Raw genomic sequence first — 26,864 nt, forward strand, 5'->3', positions numbered from 1 at the left:
TTTACTGCTCGTTTGAAAAGGCATGATCTCCTCACTTCAGTGACTTTACAACTTAAAAGGCTATGAAAGATAGAAGCGAAGCGACAAATGAAGCTGTATGAACTGCTTCCCCTGCATACCATTCCCTGCAGAGTAACGTCTCAGCGAATGTACGCTGGCTAATAACTCTGCTTTTCAATAATGAACTTTCTCTGTATCTCTCTCTCTCTCTCTCTCTCTCTCTCTCTCTCTCTCTCTCTCTATATATATATATATATATATATATATAATATATATATATATATATATATATATATATATATATATATATATATATAAGCTGACGTATTACCAAGGACTCTGGTAATACATTTCACCGATCATCACGCACCTTAATTAGTTTAACAAACTTGTGGCTAAACAGGAGACTTGTTGTACTGGTTGTCAACATTTCCTCGCGGCAGTAGATAAATAACTCACTCAAGAAAAAATACAGAAGACAAAACAGTAAGTGCAAAGGACGCTACGGCTACGAGCCTAGTACGCTTTTGTCTCAAGCTGACGTACGTTTCCGCGCTCCTTCATATCGACTATTTCTCCATGTCATTGTTGTTCGTCTGCTTAACGTCAAATTTTTCTTTTCTTGTTCGCTCGTGCTCATAGCCTGCTTTAACGTACTTCCGGCTATAAGACAGCCAACACAAATGAATGATATTGAGGCTGAAATTTAAACATACATGCATACTTGCATGATCCGTGTAATGCGCAGTGCGTGTGCTTAAATAACCAAACCCAAAGATAAACATCATGCCCAGAACAACACTTTTGAGAAGCAGTTGTGAAACCAGGTGATTGACAGGCAAATAGTTGACGTGGATCGGCTAAATGACGAGGGTAATTGGGCAGTATTGTGACCATAGGCGTGCGCACAGGGGGGGCAGGGGGGGCGGCCGCCCCCTCTAATCCCCTATCAGGGGGGGGGGGGGCGCAAAATCTGCCCCATACATTGACTAAGTAGGGTGGGGGGCGCTGCGATGAACCTTCGCCCCCCCCCCCCCCCTAATGGGAAACCCTGCTGCGCACGCCTATGATTGTGACTGCCCTTGCAATAACCACGATGAAAACCGCAACTTCCAAAGTCACAGTTACTTCTGTCCTAGACAGACTAGCTGTATGAGGCTGACGGAGAGAACGCGCCTCGCTGCCTCCAGTACGACAGCGGGGATACGTACGTATGCGAAAACCAAGCCGAGGTCCACTTCCGTGTATGGCTTGTCACTGTCAATTTTTTTACCGTAAATACTTTTGTTTTTGGTGAAAATAAAGTTATTTGATTGATTGATTGATTGATTGATTGATTGATTGATTGATTGATTGATTGATTGATTGATTGATTGATTGATTGATTGATTGATTGATTGATTGATTGATTGATTGATTGATTGATTGATTGCAATCGCACGCGGGCTTCGTTTCAAAATTAGGAGTATGTATCTTGCCCACGCAATTTTCTAGTGAGGCTGTATGGGCACTGTTACACGTTATATCAACGTCCTTGCTCGCACCGCCGGTTCGAGTGTTTCTCTGTAACGTTCTCTTGACTTGATGCTGTAACGACGTTATGTGTTGCATTAACTGCAGCAAACTCGTTTTTCTACGCAAATTACAGGCATACGCACATATGTGTGCAGCACTACATATGTTCATAAGACAAAGCAGCCGCGGCGCAATATTTGTGCACCAAGATCTGCTTGAAGCTGCTTAAGCTGCTTGAAGCTCATTTTATTTCATCGCAAATACTTTGTACACGACCATTGTTCTCATGAAGCCTTGCAAAATGTAGTTGTTGACGTGGCACAAATAATGACGTGGGGTGAGTGTTACCGAACACGACCTAGATTTATCTATACCATTGTGATCAAGAAAACTACGGGGATGTTTATTGCATAAAAATCGATACATATGGATCTTAACTATACCATAATGTGACCTCCTATCCTACAAAGTGGACGGAAAGAACATAAATATACAATTAAACGTCCCTTAATAAGGCCTTACCTTTTGCTCAATTAAACGTGATTATGGTCACAGGAATCAGCGATGGGGCGGTGTAAGTACTGTATGTATATAGTACACATATGTTCCACTCATAATTTCCCTTGTTGGCGGATGACTACAGCGTTATTCTTTTCTGTGTAGTAACGTTAGTGTTAAACTCATTCTATATTTCTCACCATGAACCATTCACGGCCCATTCTCTGCACTTGGTCTCGCTTACGTTATCTCCGATCGCTGCCTTGCAAAAGATAAGAGCGACATCGTGGACCCTTCGCGCTATTTGCACGGCTATATGAAATCACGCTTGGCGGCCAAGTCGACTTCACACTTGCAGACAGCGGGGAGAGATAAAGAAAAAAATCACAGCATATCCACGGAGTGAATGATGATGAGTGGGCGAAGCTGCGGAGGTTCATCGGTAAACCGTGAATCTTCCGTGAATTCTGCCCAGTACATCATCACCGACGTGAGATCGGGCGCGTTTATACTAAAGGTTCGATGAGTTATGACGACTTGCAGCTCACTTTAATTTTACATGTACGCTGTGAATTTTCATTGTTTAGAAAACCATTGCTTTAGAAAACACCTTGCGTCTTTCGTTAAGCAGCTGGCGTCTTTTTCGTTTTGCTTTAGAAACATCTGGCGTTCTTTCGTTTTGTTTTTACAAAACATCTGGCGTCTTTCGTTGGTTTATTTCATCAATCAACGGCGTTTTGAACAAAATTTTTATTGTTTAATCACGCACAGGAGAAATCTCACCAGGCGCTACCTTGGAGGTAAACAATGGCTGCTAATGGGAATGAGAGACAGAAGAAGTCGGCTTTTAGCTAACACTTACACTTCTACAGAGACAGAAGAATTCGGCTTTTAGTTAACGCGCACGCTGCGAATTTTTTATTGTTCAACAACGCACAGGAGAAATCTCCCACCGGCACCACCTTGGAGGTCAAAGGGTAAGACTTGTTACTCACTACTACGAGCACGACGAGGGACGAACGGGTGCCGCCTTAAGGAGCTTCGCCCCTAAAAAAGATAGTAAGAACTGGAGTGAGAGTCGAGTATTCCAACAAGACAGGGAAAAAAAAGAAAGAAAAACATTATGCTGACGCTCGCGTGTCTAAAGTCATAATGAGCCCAAATGTGATTTTATTGCTGTTTATTAAACACGCCACCTACATTTCACTTACCTTATGATACTGGGCTGACAGGCAGTGAAGCGCGCGAAAATCAGAAGCATAGAGCGTGTCCGTATGTAGAATAGTCACGCTCGGACGGCAGCAGTCTAAAACGCTGTTTGACTTTGTTTGTTTGTTTGTTTGATTCTGTATGTTTGACGTAAAACAAACTCACAACCAATTTTTGTAAGAACCCCACAACATAATTATCGATGCCGAATCTGTCCGGTGTACACTTGCAACAGTGTAAACTCCTGTGGTTGTGCGTGTTATCTTGTTTGCCAAACAGACTGTTCCGTTATGTTCCTAGCGGTAAGCTTAGGAGCGTGACGTGCACAAATCCGAAAGAACTAAAGAAAGAAAAGAAGAAAAACAATCGGAGGGGAGGGTTGAGGTTAGCGTCTAAATGCTTTGCGAAATGCTGGATCGTTCCTCAGATGAGAGCTGGCGGAAACACGGTCGATGCTTCCGCCTGCCTGTATTCTCACATCAAGAAAAGATTAAAAGAAAATGAGGAAGGAATGAAAGAAAGGACTGAAGAATGAAAAATGGCCAGAATGAAATAAACAAACCCCTGATCGACATCAGCTTCCAAGTGCCAAAATTCGCGTGGGTATAAACAAGGAATAAAACAGGTGCTATTCACGTTTCCTTGCCAGCTGGTTTTCCGACTATCACTCAACCCGCTTCGCGGAAGAAGAGCAGCTTTGACGACAAATATAGAAATAAATTTCGTTTTTATTGATCCTTCCCAACCTTCCACGAAACCGTGTCATACAAAGTGATTTCATAACACTCGCCCCATCAGGAGCCTGGTCTTCCATTGCGGGAATAACTTCTCCGCAGCCTCCAAAAGGCGCAGCACGTGTTACACATAATATAAATAAGCGTTTCGATGTTACTTCATCGAGCGAGCCTTGCTAAATTTTGATAATCGGTAATAGCGTGGCCCTGTTATAATATATGGTTTGTTTACATTATGACAGGATAAGGATCTGTCTTGCGTCAAGCCTGTGACGCAGCTCAATTCGCTGCACCGGACGTCGTCGCGCGACGATTCAACGATTTATATCCGAAATAACTGCGAATGTCTCCGAACGCGCTCTTGTTTTCGTTACCACCTTCATTTAGCCACATAACCTTTCCTTTCCTGCCGTCTTTCGATGCAGGCGAAAGGGCTTGAGGCCAGTGCTTAGATTTAGGTGCACGTTAAAGAACCCCAGGTGGTCGAAATTTCCGGAGCCCAACACTACGGCGTCCCCCGTAATCATATCGTGGTTATGGGACGTAAAACCCCACAAATTATTAATTATTTCCTGCCGTCAGCGACAGCCTGAATAAAGTCGCGAAGGCTGACACGTTCAATCTTTTCCTGAAGTTAAAGTTACAGCGCAAACACACAAGACGCCCACGAAGAAAAGATACGACACAAGCGTCTGTGTCGTATCTTTTCTTCGTGGGAGTGTTGTGTGTTCGCGCTGTATAACTTTAACCTCAGGAATACGTACCAACTAGACGCAAATGAAGTTTTATTAAAGTTCATTCTTTTGTTGGGTGCTTTATTAAGGATTATTGTCAAGCTCATATATATATATATATATATATATATATATATATATATATATATATATATATATATATATATATATATATATATATATATATATATATATATATATACACCCGAATGATACGTTCAAAAGAACGACGATGCTGAGCAGTCATGCTTGTGTTGTGTACCAGACTCCGCAGTGACCACGCCAAGCCATGTTTGCCTCGTTGATCGAATAGATTGCAGGAAAGAATAAAGCGCCAACGAGACGAACGCACTTGACGCGGACAAGCACATTAGTATGGATCACCGACAGCTCATGCCTGGGCTGGTGATCTGAGAAATGTTCTTTTTTTCTTTTTTTTTAAATGGTGTACACGGTTATATAGGCGTCTGTCGGCTTTGTTGTTGTAATCTTTACTTTATTCTTTTCGTGTTACTCTGGCCCTATAAACACCGCGTGTCATAGACAACAAAGTCGTCATTTTTATTCGAGTTACGTCATGATATGCAGTTTTTTATCGCTGTTATGGCCCTGTACACCACGTGAATGTCGACTGCGTGTGATTAGCGCTGTCAGATTCGAACCTTTATATTTGCGTGTTCCTTTCTTTAAAGAACCACTTGTCAATAAGCGCTTGTCCATGCAACTTGTGTTCGTCTCGTTGGTGCTTTGTTCCTTCCGTAACATGCACCCACTAGCTCAGTAAGAAGTTCAGATTGCAAGTTATTAAGAGCGATGCTGTTAAGGCTAGCCGTAATTTGTGCGGGTATATGCCGCACGGCCTACGCGAAAACTATCATCATCATAAACGGGTACGTTCCACAGAAATTGGGTAAATCCCACTACTCACCACTGGTCCACTAAAAATAATGAAGGAAACTATCGTCATCAAACGGGTATGCGGAAAGAAGCCAAGCCAAAGAGTGAACTCGACAAACTGCCGGCCAACTCTACCGACAACCTAGCTACCACCATGTTGGGCATACAGCTACAGCTAGAATAAGCAGCCCGTCGATCTATGAGAGGGCCCCGCCACGGTGGTCTAGTGGTTATGGCGCTCGGCTGCTGACCCGAAGGTCGCGGGATCGAATCCCGGCCGCGGCGGCTGCATTTTCGATGGAGGCGAAAATGTTTGAGGCCCGTGTACTTAGATTTAGGTGCACGTTAAAGAACCCCAGGTGGTCGAAATTCCCGGAGCCCTCCACTACGGCGTCTCTCATAATCATATCGTGGTTTTGGGACGTTAAACCCTAGATATTATTATTATCTATGAGAGGCGCGAACGCTGGGTTTCAGCGCGAGGTTCTGTCTCTGGAATTTGGACATCCGTGTCGTGTCTGTGACTGTGGTTTAACTCGAACCTCTCTGCGCTGAGATTCAACGTAGAAACAACCTAGCATCACCTAGCTAAAGCCCAGCAACGACCGTATAAGCAACCTAGAAAAAACCTGCATCACCTAGCTAAGGCCTAGAAACAACCTAGAACCAACCAGATTAGTCTTCAGATTTCATCCAGTTTCACCGTTTCAAGACTTGCGCGGCTTAGTGCAAGCTTCACCAATCTTTTTGTTGTTGCCTGCTGTTTGTTCATTGTAATCACTCATGAATAGAGCTGATATTCAAGCTGATTAATAACTAAAAGTTGCTGGATGGTACGTGTACCGCGTAGAAGCCTGCTATAGACTAACAGATTCGGTGTCGAGCTGAAGGCGGCAGACGGTCACGCGTAGGATTAAACGAAATAGTGATCGATTGGGTGTGGGTATACATGCTTGGCTTCGGTCAGAGGAAGACAGGCACAATCGCTATCTCTGGTAGAGTCTTTCGAGCTGCGCTGGACGCAATAAAAACGCTCAAAGTTAGTGATATTGGCTATCCAGAGGCTAAAAAAAAAACAATTTTATCGCGTCTTCTTGGTGCCCATAGGCCTTTTAGGAATGGGCCAGCGACTGTTACGTGTGAGCATCTCTTACCCGCGGCACAAGGACCTGTCAAGTGATATTTGCCTATCGGTTAGTTTTCTCGAAAAACTGCCGGGAAAAGCCGCAAGAATTCCTTGCGCAGTACTCGCTGTACTGTCGCAAACACTACTTGCTGTGCGCTGAAGTGGGCGAACGAAGGCACTTCGTCATTATGTGGAAGTTTTGCTTGATAAACTGAGAAGAAGAGCGAGGCGAAAAAAAAAAAAAGAAGAGATGAAGCTCAGACGTAAGCGAGAACAGAAGTTCTGGTTTGCTGCCCTGCACTGGTGTAAAGGCCATATAATCTAAGATTAACGTGAGATAATAAAAGATAGGTACAGAAAGTTTACATTACAAACGCACATCTCTCATTGCAGCTTAGCAGCAGCGTAAAAAAAAGCGTTTTCTGCGCAATTCGGTTGACCGCGAGCATAAACACTTTCACATGCCCGTGTTTAACTTCACTTGAAATGCGAATGCTATTTACATTACAAATCACATCGAAAAGCGAACTAATCAATAGAGTTCCTGTAATTAACTCTTCTTTTTATTTTATGAAGCTTCAACTAATTCGGAAAATCACCAAGGACAAGAGACGGAGAGGGCGCCGCACACGGCGATACGCTTCCAACAAAGTTGATAAAAAAAAAGAGCGAGAGAGAGAGAAGGTGCTGCGCCCATACGTTGCGCAGGTGAGCAAGCAGCACTTAAAGAGGACGACGAACAAAATCCAACACATAACTGCCCAGAAATCAGAAACCCTTTCCTGGCCAGGGCCTGGGAAGAAATTAATGGGCGCGCCCATCGGCCATCGGCTAAAGGCATTTTTTGGCTTCGGTTATTTCGCGCGCAAGACGATCTTCGTGCCTCAGTTCTATTTCTTTGTGGTACGTTGTTTGAACACCTGGTCATGTTTGACAACGACTCATCCGGGGCAATGATTTCACGTACGTAAGTAAGTATGTTTCGCAGCGCTTTTTTTAAAAACAAATTTTGATACAAGTGTATATATATAAGCCGTGTGTGCACGTCCCATCGCGTCGTCTGTACGCGCGCTCTCTCTTGAAAAAACGTATAAACCCACAAGCCGAAGTGCGTGAGTTTGTTTTTCACGAAGTGTCAGGTGTTTAAATGTTGGAGCGAACGATCGGCATGTTCAGATATTGCACGGATATGAAGCACTTATCGCCTGGACGTACACACATTGGTACACAGTCGAGCACTGCGTCTTTTGTACGCCGTGGAGCACGCATTAACCAGAGATTAGCCCGTTCGTAATAATTCTCGGGAAGTTGCTCGACGGTTTCGAATATGTGTCGTGACCGAAAATTAGTTTTAGTGGTGCGCTAAGTAACTTTTGTATACCTGTGGTCACTACTCCACGATGAGCAACTGTCTTGACGTTCCTACAATTTCTTTACGAGTATCTCTCCGTCTGCAAAACACGTCGCCGGCTGCGCCGAGGGAGTGACCAGCTAGCCGGAACGTGATGTGTATATTGTGGCCGAACAGCGCGAAAAACTGGGTAGTGAACACACAGGACACAACGCTCACTATCAAGCTGATAGTGAGCGTTGTGTCCTGTGTGTCCACTGCCCTGTTTTTTTTTTTTTTGCGCTGTTCGGCCACAATGCTTATGAACCAACTAGCCCACCTAAGAACCCCTATGAGATCTATAGTTAAAGCTGCATTAAAACGGCTTACGACCTAACTAGAGTGGCGCGCGTCGTTACATCGATTTATGAGTAGCCCATGGGTGTTTTCTTCTCGAAACCACCTACACTGCTTTGCTCTAACGCAGGTCGACCAGACGAATTCGGTCCAAGAAATGGAGACCTCTGAAAGCATTCCCAAGTATGCTGCGCGGCTTTTACGAATATACAGCCCAAAGTAAGCGCATTTTATTTCTTCAAGACTGACCCGTGCCGCTGCTCCCCTCACGGGCGGACGCTCTTCGTCGCTTCGTGCTTACCTAGAAGACACGTAGACTCTACGTCACTACCAAACGTCACGTCGGTGCCCTTTTCCTTTTTGCGAGATATCGCGAACTTGCGCTTATCAGGAGAACACCGCCGAGTCAGGTAAACGCGTGTCACGCGAGTTGAAATCGGTTGGTTTTGCACGAGTAGCGAGTGAGACCATGTGTAAGAGCGCGGGTGTGACCGCACGGCAATACCTGCTATAGCATACTGGTCACAAAGAATGAATTGACCGCTTTCACCCTAGTGACATCACAACCCGATGGCCCCAATGTCACGACGTGTGAAGACGCCGAGACGATATCGGGACGGTCCGTAAGATGAACACGTAATTGTTCACCATCATCATCATCAGTATCGATTTAGGGGCTTGGAAGAAGGAAATAAAACAGGAGGGAGTATGAAGCCTGCCTAAAGCATGATCTCTTTGCACCAGAGAATCGTCCCAGAATGCTTTGTTTGCGGTAGGTTTTAGGTGGCGCATGCTACTCGTTCGTTGACTCTGCGTGTAGAGCGTGCGGGGCGCTGACGGACCTGGAACACTAAATCCTACCGCAGACCCAGTCTCATGTTATGATATCTTATTGTGATCAATTGTTTCCGTTACAGTGGAGTTCTATTTTTAGCTGGCGAAAAACAGCGCAAAAGAGGACGAGGACGCAAGAACACAGTACACTTAATGTGTAGCGGGTCTTTAGGATAAGGTGGATACCAAGAATTAGAATGTACAGCTGTACACGGGCACATTTCGAACTCTTTCTGTTTCAGGCGCACTCTTTTGTTAGCATCTCGTTCAACGTATTGTGGTACTTGTTTTTTCTCTGCAGACACACCTGGCGCGTGTCGCTATATTTACTCGCCCAGTTGCTTTGTGAATGTGAGTGGCATAATGGAGCACGTGATGTTTTCTTTGTTTGCGGTCACATTGTACTTCTCTCAAGGGTACACCAAAGTACGAAGCTAATGTAACATTGGCAGGCGGTTTATTTTTTCAAATATTTTTCCCCTACATTTCTATAGTGCAAGCACAAGCTAAACTTCCATTGTTGAATTTCGCTGAATATCCGTTGATGCGCAGAAAACACTGACGACTTCCACATTTCACGCAATTTCCTCCATTATGTATGCAGGAAAAATGCTAAAATATGTTATGTTGAGTTTTATTTTTTCATGTAATGTAGCGCTAGTTTAACTTTCAACAAACGAGTAAATACCCTAATACAAGACTTACGGCATTACTCGAATAACATCAAAAAGAGGTCTGTTCGACCCTGTATACACACTTCGTTTTTGGCCCATTCCGGCGTGCTTACACATTCGGCAAGACTTACATGTTTATAGTGCCAGACCCACCATGGCTGTCCAGTGGTTACGGTGTTTTGATGCTAAAGACGAGGTCGTCAGTTCGGTTTCCGGCCTTGGGTGCAGCACTCGACCGGTATGCGAAAAGCTTAGAATAGTGATTTTTTGGGTATACATGACTAGTAACCCAGGTAAACTTATACCGTGCCTGGGCACTTTATTTTACTTCTTCATAGCCGTGGTCGTTTGAAACCTCTAACTAACTAACTAACTAACTAACTAACTAACTAACTAACTAACTAACTAACTAACTAACTAACTAACTAACTAACTAACTAACTAACTAACTAACTAACTAACTAACTAACTAACTAACTAACTAACTAACTAACTAACTAACTAACTAACTAACTAACTAACTAACTAACTAACTAACTAACTAACTAACTAACTAACTAACTAACTAACTAACTAACTAACTAACTAACTAACTAACTAACTAACTAACTAACTAACTAACTAACTAACTAACTAACTAACTAATGCCAGACGGCAAATTCATTAGTGCAACTTGATATTTTGCTATAGTGTCTATTGTGTAATCACTATACAGGGTGTTTCAAGAAATGTGTCCGACCTTTTCAAAAAATCAGGAAAATGAGATATTTGCTCAGGGCTTTCAGAATTGCTTTTTATGTAGCGGCATGAATCTTAAGGTAGTTAAGGACATCATTTAGGACAGTAATTAGGAAAGTTACATTAATTAACTTTTTAATTAGTGGAGTTAGGTGACTGTGTCAAATTGGGGAATTGAAGTTCTTCATGCGAGGAACCCACCCGAGCTTTGAGATTTCGAAAAAGCGTCCTCTAATAATTGTTGTGGCGTAATGAAATTCAACGAAATGCAACGGCTTTCAACAGCGAAAGCCATCAGATTCGGTTGAATTTCATTACTTCGTAATTATTACTAGAGGCCGCTTTTTCGAAATCTCAATGTTGGGATGGGTTTCTGGCACGAAGGACTTCAATTCCCCAATTTGACACAGTCACCTATCTCAACTAATTAAAAAGTTAATTAATTTAACTTTCCTAATTACTGTCTCAAGTCATGTCTCTAACCATCTTAAGATGCCTCGTGCTACAGAAAAAGTCATTAACTCATTTTGGACGTCTCAGAAGAATATGGCAGTTGCGTTCTTCCATGTTTCTGTTTAGGTTTCGCCATTGAATTTGGTTGAGTTTCATTACTTCGTAATTATTACTTGATGCCACTTTTGCGAAATCTCAAAGTTGGGTTGGGTTTCTGGCATGAATAACTCCAATTCTCCCATTTGACACAACCACCTAACTCCACTAATTAAAAAGTTAATTAATTTAACTTTTTTAATTACAGTCTCAAGTAATTTCTTTAACCATCTTAAAATCCCTGCCACTACAGAAAAACCAATTCTGAAGGCAGCAATCAAATATCGCAATTTCCAGACTTTTTGAGAAGGTTGGACACATTTCTTGAAACACCCTGTATATGATGCTGCCTTGTTTTAGCCAAGCATAAGCGACACGATACCGCTTTTTCCGCATTCGATGCTTCAGATTGCATTTCCCTAAGTGAGGACACTTAGAGATCTGATATGATTTCAAAGTAGATATCAGTATGCAGGGTGGAGTTCTATCACAAAGAAGGGGAAAGAAGTGCAATCACGATGAGAAACGGTGGTGGATACCGCCTTCTATGAGCTATGTGTTCAACACAGAGCCTTGCCGGGGTGTCATAAGACTTGATAAGAGGCGACAAGCGGTGCACTTTTCACGTGCCGTCGGATGCACTCAGTTCAGCAATCAGCCAGAGAGCATGTTGGTATGTGGGTCACCTTTATTTAGTACAGAATATCATCCAGCTTGAACGTTGTCCGGGCGCAAAGGAGATGCCATGTTTTCGGACATGCCGCTTCCTCGGGGATTGTCTCACAGGTCGTGCGCTCTGACCAGAGAAGGAAGTAAAGTAGGTCTTATCACCAGAGGTGTAAGCTCATCTCATTTTGACCCTACGATAAGGTTTACCCGGTTATTGTAAGGGATCCATTCGCCTTCACGTTTGACGCGCGGCCAAACGGTCCTCGTACCTGCAGAGTCCACGCGTCGCGCGAGATCAGCCGGCAAAAAACAAGCGAAAAACAAGTTAGGCAAGTAAAGCGACGCGCGTAGGACGTATTGGCTAAGTTTTCTAGAATGCCAGTGGGACTTGAGGGATGGTGGTGAGCCGTTGGGCAACGGGAAACGCAGTTCTCCGCGATGCATATCTAGGGGACGTTGTACGGATTAAGAACGCTGTCATCGTGAAACCACTACTCGACTGTTCTGTTCGCAATCCTCGTTCATGCAAATCGGGGCTCTCCTGTGTGAATTGACGACTTCAGAGGTATACAGTCCGAGCCATACTATGCCGTATCGTGTACAGAGAACCGGCCAACTTTCGAGAGGATAGTAGCTACACGATGAAAGATACATAATAATGAAATCCCGAAAATGCGTAATTAGGAGTTATTTATAAGCCAGTGGTGTCGGTGTGAATTCACAATGACACTGTATAAGCGAGATATATCTCAGGTAAGTGGCTTAAGTTCTGAAGACTGTGTACTTCGCTGGCAACTTCCAAATCTTAAAGGACGTAATACATAGTCGCGCTCTTTTGCGGATGGACGCGTCCTCAGCCTGCCTACGTTCGCGGCCGTAAATCGACGGCGTTCTTTAAAGAGGATTACGAGCAAAGCCTGAAACTTTTGGACGACTAAGACGCGTGCTTCGAGAAAGAACTTTGGTATCGTAGTTGCTAGGAAGGAGGTGCTCAATTCAAGCACAATGCGAGAACACTCGTTGCTAAATGCGCTGTCTAATTTGAGCGAAACGTTCTGATCGAGACTTCAAAATTGGAGATGTGTTAACATGTAGTGGTCGGGCACTCGAGAAAGCGAAGCGCACATATTTTTTTCGTTTTTTTTTCCTGCGAGATTGTCGCTGGCAAAAACTTTGTTCATCCAAGAAGGTCATCGGATAAAGGAAACATCGCTTCTGCGCTATCTAAGAGGCCATGAAACGCGTATTCGACGAGGTGCCTCGCGTCAAACGTGAGTGTATGGTCCTTCAACAATAGACCGAGAGTGGGTGGGGGGGGGGGGGGTTGACATTATTGAAGAAGACAAGAATGGTCTCAAAGAGGCGCACGTGGACACACCTTCAGCACGCATAGTTTTTACTTGTTTCGTGGAACTATCAAGTCGTTCGCACACGCTCGAAATAATTCTCACAGTCAATTGGTGTTCGGTATTGCCCCGTCTCACAAGTATAGACCAGGAAACGAACGAATTTATTTCGCGATACTTTATAGTCCAGCCTCGTAGTTTAGCACCTCGTGGTTTTACTGTAACTGCATTGCCCTAGCTAGAGGAAATTCGGCGGGGTTTTGTCGAAACAGAAAACACATTTTTTCTTTTGGATGCGGTGCCATTCGTATCCGCCATCTTCCGCTTTTCCGATCGTAGCGAACACAATTGGGGAGAAGTCGGATGTCACCGCCGCTAGGTGGAGTCGGCCGGGGGTCACTTTCATTCGAATGACGTGTCCTTGTAATCCTCGGATGCTTTCCTGCAATAAATAACACCACACATCAATCGACTGAGTCGATCGATCATGCATACGCACCAAGCGCCAAACAGCTAGAAATTGTTTATAGAATACTGTATGTACATCTGAAGTTCACAATGTTCACTAGAGGAAACTGTGGCGCTGCGATCGTTCAGCCACCATGGTAATGATGAGTAGTTCACAGATTTGCCTAGTATTCGTGCTTACGGCTTCGAACGCAGTTGTGGCTTCGTTTATTGTTGTGTCTTGGCTTTTGTTTCGGGTAAAATAATGGCTCGCAGTGAACCTCGTGAGCTGACTTGAACGGGTGAGCCTAAATGGGTCAAAACGTAGAGTAGGGGCTACTGAAATTTTTAGAAAAGTTTTAAATGTGAAAAAGCCACACGGAGCCGAAAGAACGAAGCTTAGGCAAATCCCTGTACTACCTACACTACCCATCATTTCCATGCTGTCTGGAGCGCCGAGCATTGCACCTCCTGTATAGACACTGGCGCCAGATTTCCCTTCTAGGCATTATAGTGCGAAACTCTATAGTTTTACACTGAATAGGACTGTGAATAACTTCCCTCAACGGAAGTATATGGAGCAAGGCAGATACCTCGTAGTACAAATTCAACATATTATTACAGTTTTATAGGATTTAGGTGCACGTTAAAGAACCACAGGTGGTCGAAATTTCCTGATCCCTCCACTACGGCGTCTCTCATAATCATGTCGTGATTTTGTAAAGTTAAACCCCAACAATTAAAAAAAAATATTACGTTTTTATAAGAGTAGATAGCCAATACTAGGCAATATTAGCCAACCGTTAGCCAACGTTAACCGACTTGAGCCAAGTCTAGCCAACATAAGGCAGTGCTAAGTGTGGGGAGCTGGGCTTGTTGGTTGTACACGATTAGAAAAAACAGCGCGAAAACCACAGGACACACAGGAAGGGAACGCACTCAGCGCTGTGTGCGTTCCTTTCTTGTGTGTCCTGTGGTTTTCGCGCTGTTTTTTTTTTTATAAACAGTGCTAAGATTATGCAAACAAAATCGACAGGCTTCACATAAACTTTTTATCAAACACTTTTTCAAACTCAGTAATGTTATATTCTACATTACACCTTTACTATAGCTCTGTATGGTACTTCGTATGTCCTATTTTACATCACTGAACATACTTTTCTCGCTTCTGGCTCAGCAAAATATTTTTTTATGATGATGCGAAAACAGCCTTTGAGATCTCATTTAACTACGCATTGTTATTTTTCTCGGGCATTATTATTATTATTATTATTATTATTATTATTATTATTATTATTATTATTATTATTATTATTATTATTATTATTATTATTATTATTATTATTATTATTATTAAAGAGTCCATGGCAAGCTCTTGCAGTTGCAGGGCCGCATAACATTTAGCCTGCACTTCAAGCAATCGGATCTGCGAGGCTCCTCACTATACTGGGACTTGCGAAAGCGTCCTGTTCCAAGATATGGCCCGATGTTGTGACTGGCAAACGAGCAATGCACTCGTAGTATCAGTCTTACAGGTCACAAAAACACGTTTGGCGTCGGATTTTTACGTTTCTTTTCAACACCGCGTCAGTGGTCCCTCACGATGTTTCTTCGCCTTTACCGCATGACAACATCAAACGCGTGAAAAAGAACACGGATACTGGCTATCGGCGTCACTTCGCTTTCTCTCCTCTTGTTTTCCTTTATTTCTTACGTTTGTGTGTACGGGGCGTGGGGTGCGCGTTCAGGGATGAGTGTACGCATCTATCGCGGCACCCTTTTGCGCAGCCAGTTGACAGGCTTTCGCGATAAACAGACAGGCCGTCAACCTGAAGTGGTCTGCGCATTTAGTGAAGGGAAGGGAGGCAGCCGAAGGCCTTATAACGTAACAATCGATGGTGTAGTGGGCATGTGTTGTCTGTACGTGGCTTCGTGCCCCCTACGCTGAGCCACTTGAACTCGAGGTCGCCACCGACTGTCTCTGGTGTTCTTGAATGCGCCGTCGATTGTTCCCAAGTGACGAAGACGACGGCGCGATTGAACAACAAGAGCGTCTTCGTCGTCGTATCTCGCAGTGTACGACCCATGTTGTTGTTGTTTTTATCCTTCGCAAAGACCAAAACACTCTTAAAACGCTTTCGAAATGTTCGTTAATGTTACAGACAACGGTGTGACAAATGCGCGAACGTTTTTTGCGTTTAGACTGTAGTGAAATGCCACTTACGGCAGGTGAGCGGCCACGGCCGACACTGAGTAGTATTATGGCAGCGGTGGCTACATTCCGATGAAAGAACGCATGAATGCTCGCCGTGAACTTGCGTTTGGGCGTAAGTTAAAGAACCACAGGTAGTAGAAGAATAAAACTAACTAACCAACTAACTAACCAACTAACTAACTAACTAACTAACTAACTAACTAACTAACTAACTAACTAACTAACTAACTAACTAACTAACTAACTAACTAACTAACTAACTAACTAACTAACTAACTAACTAACTAACTACTAACTACTAACTACTAACTAACTAACTACTAACTAACTACTAACTAACTAACTAACTAACTAACTAACTAACTAACTAACTAACTAACTAACTAACTAACTAACTAACTAACTAACTAACTAACTAACTAACTAACTAACTAACTAACCCATAAAACGAATTGAAGAATATAACAGACCTCCTCTGCGAAATACCACGGAATTTGTGGTGTCTTGGCTTCTCTCTCGTGTCCGTGTTTGCTCGCCCAGTCTTTTAGATAGAAGTAATATACGTTACACGTGTTGATACACGTCCGAATTTTTTTTTTTACTAGTAGGGGGGGGGGGGCGGGGCAGCCACCCTTCATATATGTTCGTGCCTGTGTTCGCGTGTATGCCTAAATATATACACATGCGAAATTGAAAATTTTTAGGGGGTGGGGGCATTGAACCTCCCAAATCCTGCCTGGCTACGTCAGCGCTGCCGTCGGGCATAGATCGCGCACGCCTTCCTCCTCGAACAGGCCATTACATTCTACGTTCTGCGATGGCTTAACTTGCGGCCACGATGACCACTTGCGTCCGCGGGGCCAATTATCGTGATCATCTGTACGGACACTTCGTCATTTGTTGATAACCACAGACATCGCTTCGCATCATTGTCTTTGACGTGCTGTAGCTCCCGGAATAGAGCGTTCATGTTTGAAAGGACTCAACGGGAAGGTTTCGTCGGTTGCTTTATAATGTTAACAAAGTGGTGCGCCGCCGCGCTCGCTCACTCGTATTTTTCCTCTATGTTTTATTTACCGACGAATCCCCTTTGTACGCGAGGTCAGTCTGTCGGACTTCCGGGACGCGTTGCGGAGTCACGAAGCGATGTCCGCGAGCGTAGATAAAAGGCGCCTGGCAGCCGCAACGCGTCAAGCACGATCCCGTTTCCGGCGTTCTGTGCCGCACGACTGTGGGTCACGTGACGCTGCACTTTCGCGCTGGACGACACACACAGACGTCGCTATCTCTTGTCGCCTTTGTATTGTCTTCCTCCATATCGCACTGCACCCTCTGTTCAGCGATTAGCAGTGCCCACAACACATTGCAGCATCGGTTGCTCGCTAACGAGTGCACAATCCGTGTCTGGGTGACCGCATCCGCAGGCCTGGCGTCCAGACTCACGCCGTACAAGTCACGCAGAAACTGTACCATTAGCAAATGGTTCTGCAAGTTTGCGTACCTCTCTAACTAGGATGGCGCTGTTTCTTATGCAGTGCAGCGAACACCGTGTACTAGGCTACGTAACGAAAATAAAAGCATCCATTAAGCATTTATGTCATAAAGCGCGTGCACACACACCGTGGCCATTCGTTATCACTGCGTTCAGTATCCTGCATACGGTGTCCCTCGTACTCTGCTTTTGATCCTCTGTACGCCATTAGCGTATACTCTCCAAAAGGTCGTTTGGTGAATTGCGAGGAAGTAACTGCGAGCCTCTCTTCGAAATTTAACGTTACGCTCACCATTACAAGTTTTACAAAAATTTTCATAAGCAAACGTGAACGTTACCCTAAAACAGGATCAGTGTTTGTTAGGCCTAACTAGCCCAACGCTTCTACCGGAATGCAACCACAAGGTCGTGTGCCGTGTGTACACTCGTCTAGCTGTGGCATCTGCAGTTAACGAGGTTTTGAGCTGATTGAGCAGGAGACCATTTGGCAACGTGGAACTCGGGTTATGGGATCATTCTATCGTGGGCCCCGCTGTCGCCGCTCGTATACGGTTCCTGTTGCAAGAAAAGCCGCAGTTTAGTGGCCCGAGGCTCAGTCGCGCTGCAGAGATAACGAAGAATTGTTCGCGTTGTTGTTGCCGATGTGCCGTCACAATTTCGCAACTGTCGTTTACGGATATCGCATGTTTTCGTGCGTACTTGGCCTTGACCCTTATCTGATACAAAGCGCAGACAAACAGATAAACAACTGAGCAACGAGAGGGAGATGGAGAGAGAGAGAGAGATAAAAAAGAATGAAGGCAGGGATGTTAACTAACCAGGAAAGCATTGGCTACTCAATCGAGAAAAAAGGAACAGAAAGAAGAAACGAACGACTTGATAAGGACAATGAGCAATTTGGCAAAGATAAAACAACTCTGTAATGAACTCATACAGAAAAAAAGATCGGTATCGTTATGAGTGCAGCTTTTCACCTGTCGCACGCACGTACGCACAGCAACCAATATGACACTAAATTATTTCGCGGTTTCGATATCGCCAACATCAAAGAATGAAGCCGAGAGTCGGTGGACTAGAAGACGTGTCGATAATGGGCATTTCCTCGAAATTGATCAACTTATGCCTATATTTATCCCGCTAAGCTTATTTCTGCACTCCTTAACAAACCAACCTCTTGTGTCACAGGAAGGTGGAAGCGTGTACCGCAACTTATTCCCCCCAAAATAATCTGCTGATTGCGTTTTCTGAAGCACGAAGCGATAACTAAGATGAAGCACCACGAGCAGACAAAAAGGTTGCGGCGTTTGCTTGCTTGCTTGTGGCAGGATGCTATGTTGCTCAACCATCGCAAGCCTGTCTCGGCCTGTGGCCGCATCGCGTCGAGGGTTAAGTCCTCGACGTTGCGTGCATCTCCCTGGGGTGCTGTCGCCTGCCACTTAACTGTAGTCAGCTGTCCGCTCAGCAATTGGTTTACCTACAACGCACGATCAACGGACAAAAGGGATGATAACGACGCATGGAATGACGTGTGCCGGTGTTCTCCTGAATGCAATTCCACGAGGTCGGATGGTCGTACGTACGCGTAAAAAAATAAAAAAAAGTACGCCATTAAGTGAAAGCGTCTCGCGGTACGAAGTTGTTACTTGGATCACCGTTTGGCACGGACATAGGCTTGCACGAGGCTCTTTATGAGGGGGAGAGAAGTTTCACCGCAGCCCTCTCCTTGCCCCGATTGGTCGAGTCCCAAAGGAGAGGTTCGCAACGCATGCAAAAATGAAAATGAAGCGATGACGGGCTTGTCACAATGGCCTGCCTTTGGTCCTCGGCTTTACGGGGCTGTTGATGGGAGGTAAGCAGTTTTTGTTATGCAACATCAGAGGTCCTCTCGGCCGCCATTAATGTCAAAAACCTGCATGGCCATAATCCTGCAAATTAAACAACGACGGGACAACTCCGACTGTGTAGAGCTGTGGGGCAGACTTGGCATCCCTTTTCGATGATTGGGGAAGAGGGGGGGTGGTGGCGACCCCCAGCCCCTCATGCCCTGTCGTCTTGATTTCGACATCGAATGGGCTGATTACAAGGCTAAGTTCCGGTTACCTCTTGACAACTCTGGATTTTATTCGCTCGATCACCAAGGGTTTAAGGTGATCAGCTCACCTGGAACACCTGTAGATGTCTGCGAATCCCGTGTAAGCGCAGGATATGCTTGAATCTCCGAAGAAGTTCACCGTCAGATCTCTGGATACACCTGGGTCAGAAAGAAGAAAGTTACGGGGCATCAACCAAATGAGTCATACACCAGTGTCGTAAAGACCGAGATAGAAATGCAAATAAATACGGTTATGTCGCTGTCGTCCGAAACAGAGCATTAACAAGGGGCGAGCATAGAAAAGTCATGCAAGCGCTCTACGATGGCCTATTAATCGTATCATGTCGCGATCTAATATCACAATTAATCTACTAGTCCGTGTTTTCGCCCATGAGTCTTTAGGTATAGGTGCGATTATTACTAGACTCCGTTACGTTTATCAATGTTGATGCGGAGGTGCGAAATTTTCTGCTGAATGCGTTTTGAGGAAGATGAGATCGACTGACGGTGTTCATTGCACGCCGAGCGACATTCAAAAAGGCTGGCGACATCGCTGGAGCCATCGGAATGAGACCATTGTGGTCTGCCTCATTGAATAAAAGAACTTTCGAACGTCCTTCACTTATACAGGCGAGTTCCATTGAGTTGCATGCCTTCGATTGTTTGGAATGTCCGAAGCACATCCATACCACGTATAGGTCTCTTTAAATATGACTTACGGGAAGTTAAAGCCAATCCGGTGAATATACATGGCCGAAAGGCTCCATCTCGAAAGGATAGCGTATCATCCACTGGTTTTATCGAAATGCTACAGAGAAGCGGAACGCTAATGTTAAAGTTTATCCAGCGATAGCAAATGACCGCGCAAGCTATTGTTCTAACTCCACTGACCTCGTATCTTCGGCGAATATGGCACAACTTTCGTTATTCAACGATCAATGTGTGGATGATCCGTACGCGAAATGGCTTTGACAATAGCTTTTTCCAAGGCCTTTTCACACATACAGTATCTTATAAATAGGCTACTTCGAAGGCTGAACCGTCTTTGACGTTCAAAAAGCTTCTCCCGAAGTCCATTGACCGTCGACACTGATATGAGGCTGCGGCATTATCTGATGACCTCAAAAGACTGGAAAGATAATGGCTCCCGCTTTAAGGTCCTAAAGTAGTGAGGAGCACTCATTAGTCTGAGTAATCTTGCAGCGGCTGGGGCAGGCCCGTAGCCAGGGGGGGGGGGGCAAGGGTGTTTTACAAAAAAAAAGATAAAAACAGGTGTTTTTCAAGGCTATAACTAAGTGTCCCCCCCCCCCCCCCGCCCCCCGAAAAAAAAAATCCTGGCTACGGGCCTGGGCTGGGGTGATCTATTATCGTCACGGCTGCGTTACCTCCCCCCTCTCTCTCTCTCTCTCTCTTTTCTTGCCTTTACATAAGCTACGCCATACTTCTAGGTGAAGCGCCAATACAACTTACTGAAATACCGCCGCACTATTCGTCGTATAGCTAATCTAGAAACAACCGCTGTGTATCGTATTTTGCAGCAGGATGGCTCTTTGGTACTCTTCACGAGTCCTATGTGTGACGGAGCTGACAGTATGAAGTTTTGAGAAATAGCGAACTGAAGCGGCTCATGCTATCGAAGAAACGAGCGCCCTAATTACGTTTTGTTTGAATTGTACTTTCTTAGACGCCAGAATAGAAACTACGATACGTCGCAGGCGCGTTCTGTGCAACTGTGCGCACGCTTTTCAAGACTTCAAGACTTTGTTGAGGTTGTTTACGATACGGTTCATGTAAATTCACAACACTGATCAGACCCATAGCCATAGGCTAGTAGGGGGTCTAACGGAAAAAAATATATAAGCACAATAACAACTTGTGAAACAAAGCAAAACATCATCAAAACAAAACTAATTAAGGAAAGGAAACAAAAGTATACAAAAAAGATTTCGTTAGGGTTTAAGATGAGGTAGTGAATAACTCATATGCATGATAGCACATACTCGAATACTCAGCGCGGGGAGAAGTAGTTTTCACCGTGGAGGAGGCTCGCGAAGAAAGTCAGATTTGATGACCATACAAAAAATACTCGTATTAGGCACATACTAAGCATACGTGGATCCAGTTATGAAATTTGGGGTTGAAGGATGTCGTTAGCTGGTGCGAAACGTGTGTAATCGAAGATCTCTGTGAGAAGGTTTCATCCTGCAGAGGAGATGGGAACAATGATGATGATGACTGTGACGGAGGCGAATTTTTAAACCGGCTATTTCTAACGCTGTCTGCTACTCTAATGATCTTTAGTACAGCCTCCGTTCGCATAGTTATAAGCGCCTCGAAAAATCCCACAATTCCCACGTCATTACGTACGTTAACCTAAGTCAAAAGTATCTCATAATGTTAACTTAAGTCAAAAGTTATCTCATAACGTTGTCAATCAGCGTTCAATGCTTCTCGGATTATGTCAACATAAGCTTCTTGAAGGACATTTACCAACAAGGCTGCGCAAAGCAGGAAGTGCACCCCCAGGCGCGATTGCCGTGTAACTGGGCGTTCTCGTGGGGAGAGGGAATGGCACGTGGGACTTGCCGAAGGCAGTTTTCACAGTGCAAACGGCGCACACGAAGCCCTTCTCAGAGCGACCATGAAACGAAAAGGACAAATGGAATTTACGGGTACATTTGTCTCATTATTGCTTTGGTATCTTCTCAGCAGCATCCTATGCACACCCTGGCAGCGTAACATTAAGAAACGAAAGAGGATGTCAAGGATGACGAGGACTGCTACCATAAGACACAGCAGCTTCTCGCATATTTTTATTATTTTTTCGAAGACACAAGGAGTGTAACGTAGGAAATGCTGAACGTACATGAATGAATACACTTGGACAGGATCACACGCTTTACGACTGCTTGGTCTTCTTCCTGCTTCTTGCCACGTGTTCAACCTTGATTTCAATACCATCAAAGTCAAATGCACCAATACATATATAGCCGTTTGCGACGACCCATTTCGGCAGAAAGAAATGATGGAGAAGGGGGGGGGGGGAGAGGGGCGGGGGGGTTAGCGACTCGTGCTTGTTTCGGACATTAATTGCGTGTCGCCAGTTTCTAACCATGGAAATGTGAGAATGAACCAGGATCCCAAGGAAGAGTCCCTAGTGGCGGGGCGCGCTCATTAAGGCAAGGCGTCGCGTCCAACGTAATCAACGAGGTCGCGAAATGATTCTCCCGCAGGCTGTGAACGCTATTTGTCGGTTCGCGCAGTTGCCACCACACGGCACTGCCCACGCACCGAGCCGACATATAGTTCGCACCGACGAATGACACATCTAGTTAGTTGGTTCCGATTGTCTTTTAGCAGATTTTAGTCGCCTTTATTTCTTTATGTATTCATAGAGTTACGGAAGCCAAGACCGTGTTCAAGCATTACTTTCGGGTTGTTTGACAATCATACGTGTTTGCAGAGTGTCTTCTTGCTTTGCCTACTCAATTCTACGTGTAGAAATAAACATAAAAAACGAAACGCATTTGGGAAACATGTTTCCTAAGTAGATTTCACGGCATACATTCGCATTTGCTTATCTTTCTGTCCTGTCTGACCCCGTCAGCGTCCCATAATTGCCTTGTAGCTACAACAGTAACGGAAATAGCCTAATTTAACATTCACATATGCCGGTTGCTGTTCGATAAATTAGTGCTGTGGTTTGTTTTAAAAACATCTATTTAACGTTTGGTCCGTATGCAACAGAGCAAAGTGAACATACTTAGACAAACCGCAAAAAAAGCAGAAGACAGAGCACGTTTAGACTCGCGTTGAATAAAGTTACGTGACGCACAGAACGTGCTTTTGACGAGAGCCTGAACGAGGCCCCGAATTAACTCCGGGCCAGCTTCGCAAGTGGTGAAAGAGTACACACACGACAGATGCCTTGCTTTATTCAAAGCCGGGACGATCTTCAAGCTCGGAGACCATCGCAAAATGGCTTGAGAGTCTTGAATGAAAATTTCGGATACATGCGTCAAGGGTCGCGGATGGTGAGGAAAACCGATTTACTCCGGTAATCCGTATCACCACGTTAACCATTCCTTCAGTTAACGTAAAGACAGAAAGTGGAGCTGTGAAAGAGCCGCGTTGCGGTTTGTTTATTATTTATAAATTTCAATCTTTCTGTAGTTTCCTCGCAAGTTTTCAACATTACCATACTGCGCCGTTTCTTTTTTATATACGTGGACGAAAAATCCAAATGCGTAACCGCGCATTTGACAAAGACATTCGCAATGTAAAGTTTTTAATTATTTATTTTACGGTACATAAAGCATCTTTACGAATTGTAGCTGGTGAGTTGACGAGGCATATCCACTTGAAGCGAATCCAAATGGTGTCACCAGTTTTGACATATGCGCTAGGGTAAAAATGCCGTGTTGTTCCGCTTACTCTTTCAACAAAAATGCTTTACGCGTCGCAGTCAACGAATAGCTGCAACGTCAATCTGTTTCATCGCACGCTTTGGAAATGAACATCTCGAAATAAGCCCAAGTATTTCTTTTTTAAAGGTAAAAGGGAATGTGTTACATAGACAAGCAACTCAATTATGGGTAAGCATACACAGACACAGATGTATACGTTTATTCTGCGGGTTAAATATGTAGCTTAGGTGGGAAAGAGAGAGAGAGGAAGCAGACCAGAATCGGCCATCGCTTGAGCCATCGACAGAAACAAGGAGGAGGGAAAGGGGAGACATTGAAGTGACAGATGCGCTGTTTGTAAAGTATGAAACCGATGCACCGATTCATAGCGACATGCTTACCAGCGAGAGGCGGCGTGACGCTCCGGCGGCCGTACCGGCCGTTGGGCACGAACTGGGGCGCGCCCTTGCCAGCCGAGGTGACGCTCAGCACAAGCAGGGCGAGCAGGGCGACGGCCCACGTGCGGGCGTTCAACATGGCGATGCTGATGCTGACGGGGCACCTGCGGCGAAAACAACGACTGTTGCTGCGCTGTCGAATGCACTATAACCTTGGCGGACGAGTGATGTGAAAAACCGAGCGTGGGTAGAGACGGCGCACGCTCGTATGTTTATAGGTTCATCAAAGCACGCGTGATATAGGAGGAGGAGAGAGAGAACAGCTCATTGTAAGGTATTCTAAGTTTTTAGGCTGCTCTCAGCCAACACAGTGCTTACTGGTTTCTTGAGGGCCACTGGGCTAGAACAGCCTTGCGACTACACCTGACTGAACATTCGTTTGGTAGTGTAATTTAAATTCATAAAACCTGCTGTTTCACGTGTGAAAACCATGATATGATTATGAGGCACGCCGTTGTGACGGACTCCGGATTAAATTTAACCGCCTGGGGTTCTTCATTAAATAGATTTATTACTTTAGTAATGTATACTGCAGGCCAGTACTTTTGCCCAAACAAGAGGGGCATTGCACCAAGTACATAAAAGAAAATATAAACATACGTAAATGGTGTTGCATAAACTGAACATAACGCATCAAAAGAAGCAGGGATCACCTTTCGACACCGCTAAAATTCACAAAAATGGTTTGTCAGATCAGCCATGAAATCATTTGATTTAAATACACCAGTGCTTCTTAATTTTAACGTGAACATGTACCTTATAAACACATGGGTGCATTTGCATCTCACCCCCAACGAAATGGGCCCGCCGTGGCCAGAAAGCGAACCATCTTCCTCAAGCTTAGCAGCGTAGCACCCTTGCCGAAATATATAGACGCACGCACTTAACCAAACGCTCTTTTTGCTCAGTGTACAGCATTTTGTAACAGTGACCATGTAAGGTATATATATTGGGGGCAATTTTTCTGCGTCATTAACGCGCTCCACGCGAGCTCTTGACCGTATATTCGGTGTCTCGAGTATCCCCAGTATCGTGCAACGCGATCGCCCGAAGCCTTTCGCATAACAGCGCGTCGTTAATCTACCGCCTAGGGCGTCGTTATGTGGCCGTTAATAGCACTCCGCTTTCTGGAGCTGCGGTCAGTTTCGGACGGCGAAATTGAACCATACGTCGTCTCCAGCCCTACGGAAGCCTGGTCGTTGTGGGCATAACAGGGCTTTCTTTACGAGCTCGCGGCGTTGCCCGCAACTTCTCGCGACGCCAACGATCCTGCAGCAACGTCGCCGACCCGTGCTTCAGTACCTGCCGCAGCCTGTGGTCTCCTGCATAGATGGTCGTTCTTTAACTTGCCGCAATTATGCTTTAACCCGTTGAGACCCGCGTCGACAGACTGTGATCCTAGTATGTTGCAACTGTGAACAGATCGAACTAAATATTGGTAAAAGCCTCGTTCATGCAAAACAAGGTAGTTATGGTCAAAGTGTCCTTCGTTCACTAAGAAATGCTGCGCATTTAAAACACCAATCATGCAGCTATGGTGTTGGTGGGTATTGCGGTGTTGCAGCAGGCGGGGTTAGCCTGGCCTTTACATGGCCGGCAGTTGTTCTACCTGAGCATCTCCTGAACTGTAGGGGTCTGTCGCCACGTGTTAAACAGCGCAGTGTCTCGCAGGAAGACTTCAAAATTCGTTGCATGCTCGTCTTCGTTGCCGCGGGCCCTTCGGGAAAAAGGACATCTTAAAATGTCAAATGCCTATGACAACCCATTTGCATGCTGCGGACCATCGCTGCTGTCTCCCTGTAAAATCCCTGTAAAACTGCGGGCAAAACCAAATAATATGTTCAGTGTCGCCGATGTCACCGCAGAAGGCACAGAGCGGTGAAGCGCATCGCCCAATCTCGAATGCCCAATCCGGGGTGTATGCGGAGCAGAAGCGTAACCAGAAATTGTTTTCGGGTTGGTGGGGGGGGGGGGGGGGGGGGGAGGATTCAACCATCGTTTTTGTATGTTCGTGCGTGCGTTTGTATGTGCGCGTGTATATATGCACATGCAAAATTGCACACAGCGTGGTTCATCTTTCGTCATCACCGCCGCGGTAGCTCAGCAGATAAGGTGTCGCGCTGCTAAGTTCGAGGGCGCGGGTTCGATTGAAGGCCAAGGCGGCAGCATTGTAGTGGGGGGTGAAATGCACGAACACTCGTGCTCTCAGGTTTAGGTGCGTTAAATAACCTCAGGTAGTCAAAAATAATCTGGAGTCCCTCATTACGGCGTCGCTAGTTATTATCGCAGTGGGTTTGATACGTAGAACACCAGGAATTATTAGTATCTTTCGTCACCACACCGTCGCTTAAAGTTATAGATTCTCTGGGAAGCCTTGTCCCGTATTTATTAGGCAGCTCGTACGCTTGAGTGTCACAAGTCACCGGAAATTGTCGTGACAGCTCATAGAGGAATAGTGGTGAAGGCTACCAATCTACGTGAAATAAGACTTTTCAAAAAGAAAGCATCGTGAATCCGGGCACTGCATGGTTCAGTGAATGAAAG

The 26,864-nt window shown here is 45.0% G+C and overlaps 1 protein-coding gene across 1 annotated transcript in view; it reads right to left on the reverse strand.

Moving 5' to 3' along the window:
* Nucleotides 1-11,863: 11,863 nt before the first annotated feature.
* The window catches only part of LOC119393636 (RYamide neuropeptides-like), a 54,717-nt gene continuing 39,716 nt past the window's right edge, over nt 11,864-26,864 (reverse strand). Inside the window, exons 2-4 of the mRNA XM_037660744.2 lie at nt 24,264-24,424; nt 19,525-19,615; nt 11,864-13,652 (exon numbers count right to left, since the gene is read on the reverse strand). Coding sequence (XP_037516672.1) covers nt 13,613-13,652; nt 19,525-19,615; nt 24,264-24,399 — 267 coding nt within the window. The 5' untranslated portion in view covers nt 24,400-24,424 and the 3' untranslated portion in view covers nt 11,864-13,612. The remainder of the gene's footprint in view (nt 13,653-19,524; nt 19,616-24,263; nt 24,425-26,864) is intronic.

Source organism: Rhipicephalus sanguineus, chromosome 5, assembly GCF_013339695.2.
Source record: "Rhipicephalus sanguineus isolate Rsan-2018 chromosome 5, BIME_Rsan_1.4, whole genome shotgun sequence".
NCBI classification, from domain to species: Eukaryota; Metazoa; Arthropoda; class Arachnida; order Ixodida; family Ixodidae; genus Rhipicephalus; species Rhipicephalus sanguineus.